Below are 12,567 nucleotides of genomic sequence, written 5' to 3'. Positions count from 1 at the left end.
TGCCTGCTGGTCCCCTCTGACTAGTTTGTAACAGGCCATTAGATCCCCCCTCAGCCTCCACAAGAGAAGGCTAAATAACTCATTTTGGAGAACTTTGATGTTATTCTGTGCTCCCAGCAGATATTGCAGCATCTCATGACCCCATGCCTCTCTTAAACATATTCCCCAGATGGACTACTTGTCCTGTAGTACACTGCAGTCTCATCTCTGGTTTTACCAACACAATGTACCATGTGAGTCACAAAAGTACAGTCTGGGTGTATCTACAAAAGCTGCCCACTGTGCAGTTGTTACTGCACAGTCTTTTAGTACTTGCGTAACCAAGTACTAAATGACTGTGCAGTAACTGACATTACTGCACAGTAACCTCCTGGCATAGTTGCCAAGTAATGCTTACTGTGCAGTAGCTTGTTATTACTGTGCAGTAGCTTATTCCTACTATGCAGTAACATCACATCACAGTTCATGCCCAGTGATGCTACTGCACAGTAGTAACAAGCTACTGTGTAGTAGTGACTATCTACTGCACAGTAACCGTCTCATGGAGATGTGGTCACTATCATGCAAAGGGAGTAAAGATTTAGATCCCTACTCTGGGCCTTGTCATCTTTCATCATGAGTTTTCTGTTTTCCTGATTTTTCTCCTTCTCATCTCTTACTGCTCCAGTTTCTTCAAAATAGTGGTGCAAAAGTAATCTTTCTACTGCTCTAGCTATGTCACTACATGTTTTTCAGTTCCTTTACCAGCTTCCTTTGTCCTTGAATTAAAGCTGCTTGCCCTTACTCTGATGCCCTCTATAATCTCACTCCTACTTTACTTTGTAAACTTTTTTTCTCTCTTTCTCTCTCACTCTCTCCCAGAAATGACTTGCACTTGTATGATGGCAAATAATCACGTCCACCTCAGGCTACATTATCAAATGCCATGTAATGACTGATGAAGCCTGTATATTATTTGTTCATTTTTCTGACTCGGCTGGATATTATGCAAATATATTCAGTATATGTAAACAACATCCAGAATAGATTGTTTTTTCAAACTGCACATATCAGGGATCAGATCAGAAAGAAGGGCTCTTTGCCAAAGTTCTGATCATGGGATCTTTAAACAGGATTTCCTTCTAGCTATAGCCTCCTCTGTTTCCGTGATCACCTGAGTCAAATGGTCTCAAGTGTCAGTGTGTGAATAAGAATTAAAAGGAATTGGCATCTTTCCAGGTAATGAAAATAGAGCATGCATTATTTTTTATTGCTGAGAACAAAGCCTTTTTATTGTTTAATAGAGTCCTCAGGGGAACACTCTGCCAGCATAGTTCTAACTTTTTCCAAACCATAAACAAGGAATATTCTATGTCCTTCATAGAATCTTTGTCCATAGAAGGAAGATTCTCTGTCCTTCACAGAATTTCACAGAAAACAGTAACATATTTTGATGATGAGAGAGAGAGCTTGAAGAAGCTCTTCATTTAAATAGCTGAAGTCTGATGAACAGACAAGATTCTTGGTGTAAGTGTGATATCTTTTATTACACCAACTAAATAGTTGGAAAAAATATTCTTCGCAAGCTTTCAGTCATTGGAGAGGGTCTGGTGTTGATTTGGGTGCTCTTCTGCATAGATTAGAAGCCAATATGCAAAAATCCAGGTCTGAAAATGCAAGTACATGGTAGACAATGGGTGGAGGGGGATGGGGCAGGGGGATGTTGACCTGGTGAAAGAATGTAGCTCATCAACTGTACAGAGGTCAAAACCAAACAACAACTGCATACCAGAATGAATGCGCACCGAAAATCTATCAAAGAAGAATATCCAGTTACCTGTGGTTGTATACTTTTCACAAGATAACCACTCTCTCTCTGATCACTCATTTCTAATCCTCAAAGGAAATTTACAAAACAACTTTTGTAGACAAACCTATGAACTTCACTTTATAAATCTACTAGATACAAAAAAATCACAGACTAAATATAGACGTTGGATTTATGGCACATTATAAGACGCCTGCCATGTGAGAGCCCCAGGTAAACTCTCCACAGTTGACTAGCTGCATTTTTTCACCAGGTCAACATTCCCTTCCCCTCCCCTCCCCCAAGCTATTGAATACCATGCATCTGCATTTTCACAGATCTGCATTTTTGCATACTGGCTTCTAATCTACCCAGGCAACCACTGAAACCAACAGCGGACTCTCTCCTGTGCCTGAAGAAGGGTGTTTATGCCCAAAAGCTTGCAAAGAACAATTTAGTTGGTCTAATAAAAAAGATATCACATTTACCCAAAGAACCTTGTCTGCCTATGCCCTTAAATCAACACGGCTACAACCAACAACCCTGAAGTCTGATGACATATTAGAATTTTCATTATATAATACAATCTCTTTTTCTACATTTTATATTGACTTTGTTCTTCCCATTTTCAATTTCCATCCAGCACTTTGTAAGACAGGACACATGAAAAGAATTTACTAGATTTCCACAGTTGCTATCATATTTGCTCCTATTTCTTTTGCTCTCTTACTGTTAAACTAATTTAGAGATGTGTCTGATCTGTGTTTTTGTGGTGTTATCTGTGCAGTCAGAAATGAAGGCCTTTCATTATCCCTCCTGGTTTTCAGGAGTTTATATAACATGGTCATGAAAACCACACTTTGACATATACACAGAATCACTTCTGTCTGGTAACTTGTATGCTGAGATTCAGTCCGCAGCAAATTTTTATAGCTGAGTTAGAAACCAAAAATTTCCATTATAAACAGAAAACAATGGACACAGCACTATCTGGGTTACACAAATATGCAGAAATGTCTTTTCTTCCCTTATCAAGCCAAAGGCTGATTTTAACTGGTAAAATACGAAATTTTGTAGTCATATCCATAAAATTTTCAATTGTATTTAATGGACTGAAAAAATGGCTGAGATGCAGACATTCTGAAGTGTCTACAGGCAATATGAATTTCCTGCCTGTCCCCTCCCCCCCACCCCCAGCTACATGTTCCCAATTTTTCTCCTGTTGAATTCAAATGATCTCATGGCATAGCAGATGAGAACATTTCCATATTTCTGACTAAGTTACAGATATTTTCTCATATTTTTTCCAAAAATAATAAGAGAGATCTAGAAAAAAATTAAGAATTTAAAAACAAAACCCCCAAACAACTCAAACTCATTGGCACATTGACCTCAGTGTTCCTGTTTGCTTTTTTGATCCACTTAAAGTCACAGTATTAGAAAGAAGATACCTGGTCTAAGGTAAATATATGCACTGATAGCATCAACATGAAATGTGACATTTCCTTGGGAACTATCATAAGGAGAAAGCCGATTGTGTTTATTTGTAGATGGTTGCTTACGTGAAAAAAGAACGGTTCCAAAAATCAAGGGAAGAAAGCGAAAGTTTAAGATGCTAAATTTTCTGCAATTCTTATATGGGATGGGCAAATCTAAAGTATTTTGGATTTTAAAAAATGCATAGAGATAATCAAATCAGAATTCAGATCCTCTAACATCATAACTTTATTTCACCTCCCACATAACCCAGCAGAGTCTATCTGAGCTCTCATCTCTTACAAATGAGTAGCAGGAATATAAAGGAGTACAAGAGCTCATGGGATCTGATTTAGGTTTAGGTGGTTTACTAACCCTAAACTGGGAGAAGAGCATGTAGACATTCACTGCTTGCTGGGAGAAGCACAGACAACCCAACTCGGGGGCAGGCAGGGAGAGGCTGAAAAGACTGCTGTGGGGAGGGGGGGCTGGTTGTTTTGTGGCTTGGTGAATCCAGGAAGGTTGGTGGGTCCACAGGAGGAGGTTGCCTGGTTGTGGGGAGAGGTAGTTGAGGGGCTAAACATAGCTCAACATAGCTCAAGCGGGTAAGAATAGCACAGTCCTAGAGCTGTGGCGAGTGGCTGGGCCTTCCAATCCCCATGGCTGTACTGTGAACATATATAGGCATTTAGTAGGCCAGGTTAACTTGTTTTAGATTGGTTACCCCATGCTGATCTCAGGTTAATTCACTTCTGAGACGAACTAGTTTTAGGCTAGGCATGGCAGTTTTAGGGTGACCTAAGCCCTTTGAATGCCTGCAAGCCTGGCTATTTAGGTAGACCTAACATTAGTTAGGTCAATCTAGATCTAACACATATTTTGTAACCAAAGATTGCACAACAAGTGGTTGGCCCTCCTCTTTATGTTCTGGAGAAGGACACGTGCTTGGCCTTTATCAAGAATATAGTAATCTCACATCCTCAAGTTTCAGGCTGAGCAGGGTCTCTGGAATGCAGACTCTCCTGGACTGTCAATCCTATGTGATGTAACACCACAAATGTCATTATACCAAGAAGAAAAGTAGCTATATTGTACACATGCTAATCCTAACTATGCCGTATTTTTTTTGATGAACCTGTATAAGATTAGTATGCATTGCAGTATAGCATAATTCTGATGGGCCAAAAACTGAAACTGTTGCTTAATACCCCAACAGGACTTGAGTGAGAATCTGCGGTATGGGTCTAGATTATTAGTAGCAGTCATCTACAAGTATATAACATGACGCCTGCTCTAGATCCAAAACTAAGCACCTGTTTTCCAGATATGCAGATACCTGTGTGCTGCTGCTGATCCATGTACTCTATTAGCTTCCTGCTAAATAGCTGTATTGGGGAAAACTCCACATGACAGTTTAAACAAAAGCTGTGGTTATTTTTGCTATTTTAAGTACGTGCTTTTCCAGTGACTAATGAGTTAGGAAAATGGAATATTTATTTTTTTAAAGTGTTCATTAGACCTCATTATTTAAAATAACTTGTTGAAGCAACTGTATTTTGTTGTACATAGCAGCTTCTAGACCACATCACATAACAACCTCGGGACCAATCTAACCATTTGCTCTAGGCCAGTGGTCCCCAACAGATCAATCCCAATCGACCAGTCAATCAGAGAGCTTTTTTTAGTTGATCCTGGGCTGGTGGGGCTGGGCACATGTGCACATGCGTGCAAACCCCCAAGCCCCCCAGCTTAGCACGTCAGTCTGGGGGAGGAAACTGGTAGCGGCCAAATTGAGGCCCCCATGGTGAGGGAGGCTGCAACCACCTGAAAGGAGCAGGGGAAGGTAAGTGGGGCCCCAGCCCACCTGTGCGGTAGGAGGACTGGGGCCCAGGGGGTCAGAGGGCTCCCACTACTGGGTGCACCTCAGTGGAAACCATGGGGGCATGTGTCCTCCCATCTGAGCATGGGGTGGAGGCAGCAAGGGAAGTGGAGGAGGCAGAGGTGGTTGCTGCTATGCCTCAAGCCCTGGTGCACCTGGCCACATGTGGGTAGAGCTGAACCCAGTGGCACCTGTGGCACCTGGCCACTCCTGGACCAGCTGTAGTGGGACTTGGGGCACAAAGCCCAGCCCACAATGGCAGCCGCTTCCACCAACATGGGGCAGTGCGGGCGGCTGCAGCAGTGGTGAGAGTTGAAGTGGGGCTAGAACAAAGGCAAGCCCTGCAGCCAGGGTGGGATGGAGCCATTAACAGCTCATCTGGTGGGCATGGAGATGGGGGGCATGCACCCTGGGAGGGCACGGGGGATGTGTGCTCCTGGAACTGCACATGGGGTGAGCTGTAGCTATGGGTTGGGGCAAGGCTCTTCCTGGTGGGGTGGCTGGCTCACCAGGAAGAGCCCAGACCACAGCAGCAGCAGCAGCACTGGGAGAGGGGCTACAGGGGGAGGGGAGCTACAGCCACGTGAAAATTTGCTGTAGTCCTCCCTGCAAACTCTCCTCCCAGTGCTGCCACTTCTCACCCCAAGCACTTCACAGCACAGCCTCCACCAGGAATACCCTGGCACAGCCAAGGTATGGGAGCCATGTGCTCAGGATCTGCACTGGGTGGGGCAGCTGCCACTGTGGGCTGGGGCTGGCAGGCTGTGCCCAGCTGTATCTCACTCAGGTTGGGCAGTGGCAGCGCTAGAAGGGAGGGTTGGGGGAGCTACAGCTGCCACACAGCCCTGCTCCTAATGCCTCTGCTGTCCCACCAGGAAGAGCCCACCCCAGCCCAAAGCTGCAGCTGATCCTGGCTTGCCCTGCATGCAGATCTGGGGGCACGTGCCCCTTGTGCCCTCTTGGAGTGCATGTCTTTCCCTCTCATATCCCCCAGATGAGCTGCTTATGGCTCTGTCCCGCTCTGCCTCAGCTGCAGGGCCTGCTACTGCTCCAGCCCCATTCCCTCACTTACTGCTGGTGGTGGGGGATGCAGATCAAGGCCCCATCAGTGAGGGAGTAAGTAGGTCTAGGGCTGGGGCCTCGATCTTCCTTGCCCCTTCCCCCAGACTTACCTGCTGGGGTGGTGCACCCCCAAATATTTTTTTCCTCTCTGCTTTGATCTGCCCCCCGCCACCTTCCCTCCCCACAGACTTACCTGCTGGGGTGGGGGTGTAGTTCTTGGGTTGCTTTTAAATTCCAAAAGTGATCTCCTACTTAAAAAGGTTGCTGTAGCCTGTAACTTAGGTGAGAGAATGGGACTGTCTTTCTCAAGTGGAGCATCTTTGGGGCAGACAGCAGAACATAACAGTATGAAGGCAGCAGTCTCACAGCCATTCACAATTGGGTGAACCATCTGGGACAGAATACCCAAAGGTGAGTGTTTATGCCAACTTCCATTCTATTCTGAAAAGTGAAGCAAATCTTTCATGACAGCCCTTGAGTTTCCTGTAAGGATGATGAAGAACAAATGGGAGAGAACAAGATCTGTGGGGTAGAGTTGGGGGGGGTCAGTGACAGTGGTAAGAGAGGGGGAAATGAAGACTTTTTTGTTTTGAAGGTGGAAATGACTCAGAAGATTGAGTGAAACCAGATATAAATCAATGTCTTGCTGTGCGTGTTTGTAACTAAACAACCTTTCCCAAAGGATTAAGAGCAAGAAAATATTGAAGACCATAGATGTAATTTACAGTTATAGTTCCAAACCTTATGTTTAAAAGTTAAACACTAGCATAAGTATTTACAAAATTATCAAAAACATTATTTTGGCTAGCCCACTCCAAAATCTATGTATAGAGAATACTTAGACATGCCATCTAACCTCTTTTTGAATATAAATTCTGTTTATTTTATACACGAGTATTCTTGTTGAAATAATGGGGATTATACATATAAATGACGAGGGAAATAATCCTGTTTAAAAGGTCCAAGAAAATCATAGGATGAGAATGATTTAGCCCTTGCTATTGTTAAAATGTGTGTTCTTCTGTCATGAGGGGTTCAATGTTAATAATGTCCCAGAGGTGAAATCAGTTTCTGGGGAGCTATTAACAGTTAACTTTGTTCATGAGAAGCAGAACCAGTGGCAGTATCACAATACTCAGATTTGCCAATAGCATTCCACTGGGTAATAAAAGCAGACAAACTATAAAATATTTACAACGTGGTACCACCATTAAATGAGGTTATTTTTACAGAAGTCACATGAACCATTTTTATTTTTCAAGACCATCAGTTCTTCCTACATACCATAAACTGAAATGCAAAACAGACAAACCACACCATTCTTTTTAAATGTATTGCAATATTTTTCTTGTAATGCTCAAGTTACTTTCTTCTGATGATGACAAATGCTTTGTCAGAACATTAAGCTATGTTTCTGTTTTTAATATGAAAATTAGCTTAATGTATTTTGTAGCTTGTGTAAATCTTAAAAATTTGAAACCAAAGGGAAAAGGATCTTGCTTGCTTCTTCAAAATTTGAATCTATATACATGTAAAGAACCTGAGGATGCAAAATTCTTATCGTACTTAAATTAACTGTAATAAAAAAGATGCTAAAGCAACATTAAAGCTCCATAATGAAAACCACATGAAAATTAGAAAATACTGAATTCAGTATGTAACAGCAACTCATACAATACTTTGGCTATGCTCCTCTCATTTTCCAGCACTGTGGACACATCTATACGTGCACTTTACTCTAAAGTTGATTAATTAGCTCAGCAGTAAAGCATCACTGGCTACATGTGCACCCGTATTAGGGTGCAGTAAATGAATTAACTCCAATGTAGGATAGTACTGTACATGCGTTGATATGCACATGTAAACAGTGACTGGGGCTAGCTGGGGCATGAGGGTGCTACCCTGTGGGAGGTGCCTGATGGCAAGCCCCACACTAGAGTACCCTCGTGCCCCAGCAAGCCCCTATGCATGCAGTACAGTCAGCAAGGGTGGAGCAGCCCCCAGACTGGCAGGCTGATTTTTCCCCCCCTTCCCCTGAGTTTCCCTGCCAGCTGGGGCTGCTTTGCCCCAGCTCAATGTGCTGTGGTCCTGGGTGCACATCTAAATGCTGAGCCTGGAAGCAAAGTGCACCAGAGATTATTGCTACATGCTAATTGCACATGCACCCAGTTAGTAATAAATAAAACCTAAAGCAATGGAACAGAAAACACTATAGACTCATTCCTGTGACAATTTACTGTACATGCTTAACTGTAAGAATGCAAATTGTTCATGATAAAAATATGCAAAAGTAGTATGGTAATGGAACTCTTAATGTTTCACTTTCCTGACTTCTTGAACTTTTAATTAATGTTGTGTTAGTATAATATTTGTTTTATTTGATTTCCAATGTTAATAAGAATGATACAAAAGCTATACAAGGTTAATATTGGATAGAGGTCTCAGCTTCCCCAAAATTAGGAGGTATTCACATCTAAAGTTTCATTTTGGTCCTGGCAAACAGAGTTTTAAAGTTTAGAGTCAGATCTAAACCTTTCAGGGTTGAGTTTTGGACCCATCTCTACATATTGAGTTAATTTAAATGCTAATTAGACTAATTAGATGAATGAGATATGGAATGAATGCATTTCCAACTCTCCAGCCACTGCTTTATGTCTGGAGAGAACTGTAAGATTAACTTCAAGGGGCAACCATACATCTGTTTATGCTGAAATATGTTACCATTTTTACATATAAAAGCTTAGAATGTGCAGTATATTATAAAAGGTAGAAGAAGCTGGAAAGCAGTTCTAAAATTACAGGGTTTACCTACATGCTATTTACAAGTTCCCTGGTAGAGAAGCGCCCTTGTGCTACCTTAATCCCTTTTAGTATGGGGGTCTTGCTATCAGAGTTGCTTGGGTGCAGGAGCATGACACATAGCCTTTGTTTCTCAATAACTACTAAGGTAGTTCTGACTCTGCTTCTCCAGGCTTAAAGGTCCCAGGCCTACATGTAGATAGACTCTCATATTTGCACAAAACCCCACTAAAGTCAATGGAGCTACGCAAAATATGCCTATGAGCGCATGAAAAAGAGAGTGGAAGTTCAGGGTATCAATATTTAGAGTGCAAGAGAATTAACTACCATAGTAGATACGAAGGTCCAAGTCCACAAGGTATTTAAGCACATGCTCAACTGTAAGCAGATGAGTTTGGGCTTACTCAATAGGAAAAAAAACATTCAATGATATTAATTAGAGTCTGTAAGTCCTCATTTACTTATTAAAAAGGAAAGAAAAAAATCCTATGGAAACCTGGAATTTTATATGGAGGAAAGCAACAGGGTTCTATAGATGGTATTCTAAAACCTACAACATTTAATAAAGAACACATCTCCATAGACTTTAGAAACTATCTTATGGACTCCTACATCAGAGCTAATTTTCCATTAAATTCTAATAATTATTTTAAAAATTCTATAGTAAAGCTATTCTTTTCAATGAAATGTCATAGGACTTTTCTCTAGGGCAATATTGGTGAAAAAAACTGATTTCCCTTAGCAATATATATGCAAAAAATGTTACAAATCTCAATATTGTGAAAACTTTCTGCACACCAGTATTAACATTTAATATTGTCTGTCTGTCGGGCATCTGTAAAATGATGTTAATGAATAACACAGGGTTGCCCTAGGGATTGCAATGTAGTTTAAAGCTAAATGTCCTTGTATAAAAGATTATAACAGTGCCATAATATGATAGAATAATTTTTGCTACAGGAAAGACAGGTTTTACTTTTCCTGTTAAATCAAACAGACTTTTAGTACACCAAAACTATTTTAAATGCAAAATCTTAATTGCAAAGGTCTCTTCTCTATGATGGAATATAACCATGTGAAGATTGTTTCATCATAAATCGGGATTATTTGCTGTGTCTTTGCCTCTTATTATAACAACTCTCTTGTCTTTTCCTAAAGTATATTTGCCATTTATGAAAATTGCTAGATTGAATTCAAACTTCTTCAATTTTTCCACTGATAGGCATGCATGAGCAGTTCTTCTAACCATTCATTACTGTTCCAGTATGCCTCAATCAAAAGCTGAAGGCACTACATTGTGATATGACAGAGATATTTTTTTCATGACGTTCCTAAAACAAGTTGGAAGGAAGGAACATGGATGATGAAGATAGCTTCAAGTATGTGCTATCTCTTATATATCAAGTATACTTATGGGACTATGCCTAAGGGCACTAATTAGTTTTTCAGTAAGGTTGCTCAGAGCACTAGACTCAATTTTAGGAAATCTGGGGTCAAATCCCTGCTTTTCCACAGACTTCCATAGATGTCCTATCCTAGACAATTCAAAAATATTGAAATACTAGTGAAAAAAAAAGATTTTGGGGTAAATACCTAAATACACTTAAATTCCAGTGGTTTTCCACTGTGGGTCAGATCCTTAAAATCTCTCCTCCATTCTCCATCTGTAAAATGGAGACAACATAATTTCCTAACCTCAAGGGGGTGTTGAGAGGATAAATACATTAAAGATGATGACATGTTCAGACACTGTGGTAATGAAGAACATATAAAAATGCCACAGATAGATAATATCAGGGCGATGCTGTAGCTGTCATGGTCCAGGAGACACCTGAGTAGCAAAGATTTTTGTGGGTGTGATTTTTGAGATATGGGTGAACACATTTTATTCGATCAACTGTACAGCTGGGGGGATATAGACAAACTTTTAGGTATTAAATACTTTTCCTCAGGTCTCACTGAAAGAACCAATGCTCTTTTGGGAGCAGCCAATGGGGAAAAGCCTGGGATGGTGCAGGCAGACCTCCTTAATCAGAGGTCCTGCCAGGGCCTGGCCATGCCCCCCTCACGCCAGCACTATGCAAGGGAAGGGAAGGCTGCTCTAGGCTCCACCCCCCCCTCCGGCTTCTAGCTTGAGTAACTGCAGGCATTTGTCTGAATTTCCTCAGTCCAGAGAGAGTGTCTGTCCAGTTACAAACCAGTTCAGCCTAGCCAGCTTAGATTAACCTGGAAAGATTTAATCAATTCAGGCTCAGGCTTTTTGAATGTCTGTTCCTAGCTGGACAAACTCTGTAGTTGGTCGTATGGGATATAAACAAACTTTTGGACACGAAGTACCTTTACTTGGGTCTCTCACTGAACGAGAGAGACAGAGACAAAAACAGAGATGGTATAGTGAGGTCTTATGCTTCATGGACAGATAGACAATTTGTAGTGAATGTGGAGAACTCTTAGGCCATGTCCCCATGAGCAGGGGCATGCAGTTGCCATGGAGAAAAAGTAGCAATACAAATTCATGCCCCTGCTTTTTGTTTTGGTACATACCCCTGCACACAGGGTTAGCCCAGTGAAAAATATTCTGGGTGGGGTAGGAGAGGCTGGGTCAGCACCTAGAGGCCCTCTGGGGCTACAGCAATGGTGATCCAGGTGTGTGGAGCCTGACCAGCAGCTTGAGTGTGGATCTGGCTGGCCAGGCTCCAGTTTCAGGTGGTGTACACTGCTGCCATGTGCAACACCCCACATTTTTTTCCGCATGCTTTTTTCTGATAGTGGGACGTCCAAATATCTAAATTTGGCAACACAAGAACCAAATCACGTGCACAAAGTGCATTTTGTGGCATTTCAAACACACATATATGTTCATGTGCACATGGCCTTTGGTTTTTCTCTACAGAGGTTTGTAGAGAAGGACAGGAGCAACACAAGACCATTTTTGTCAGGAAAGAAATCCCACCATTTTTGCCAGGAAAAAAAGCCCACCAAATTTGATAGTTTGTCACCCTTTTGGTTTTGCTTTACATTCATTTTCATTTGTTCCAAAATGATCTACTTGGAGCCCTAAAAGCTAAAAGATTTCTGAAATGAATAGGTACTGTTTATATATCAATATTTCAGGTTAAAATGTTCCAAGCATAGCTCAATACTCACTTCCACATGCTGGCAGGTTTGAATGAGTTTAGCCAGAAGCGTTTCTAGTTCCGTATTCCTCTTAATAAGGTTGGTGAGGTTACTTTCCAAATTTTGCTGTTAACAAATAAGAAGAAAGAACACTTAAGTATTCTGCAGAATCTAGGACTGTAAGGAAGTACATGAAAAATGTACTTTTGGGATTTGATTTTCCTAAATTAGTAGGTATGTAAATGTAAGTATCATATGAACATGCACTGCCTGGGCATGCATACACTAACATAACTACTAGAGGTCTACTGAGAAACTAGCCTCATGTACAGAGTTGGGGGCAGCTGGGCGGGGGGAAAGGGAAGGAAGGAGAGGTGCAAAAACAGCAGTGCCTGTGTTGCTGGCCTGATTGTGGCAGCTACCCCATATGTCACCATCACTGCCCAAG

General features: G+C 41.6%; 1 protein-coding gene across 6 annotated transcripts in view; it reads right to left on the bottom strand.

Annotated features, from left to right (window-relative positions):
* MID1 (midline 1) overlaps nucleotides 1-12,567 on the bottom strand; it is a 384,302-nt gene that overhangs the window by 53,378 nt on the left and 318,357 nt on the right. For all 6 annotated transcript variants that reach the window (XM_019529341.1, XM_019529339.1, XM_019529338.1 and 3 more), the window contains one exon: nucleotides 12,150-12,245. In XM_019529341.1, the coding sequence (XP_019384886.1) occupies nucleotides 12,150-12,245 (96 nt within the window). The remainder of the gene's footprint in view (nucleotides 1-12,149; nucleotides 12,246-12,567) is intronic.

This window comes from Crocodylus porosus, unplaced genomic scaffold (assembly GCF_001723895.1).
Source record: "Crocodylus porosus isolate Cpor-Errol unplaced genomic scaffold, CroPor_comp1, whole genome shotgun sequence".
Taxonomy (NCBI): domain Eukaryota; kingdom Metazoa; phylum Chordata; order Crocodylia; family Crocodylidae; genus Crocodylus; species Crocodylus porosus.
Note: the sequence above shows the minus strand (reverse complement) of the source record. Positions and strands in the feature narration are given on the sequence as shown.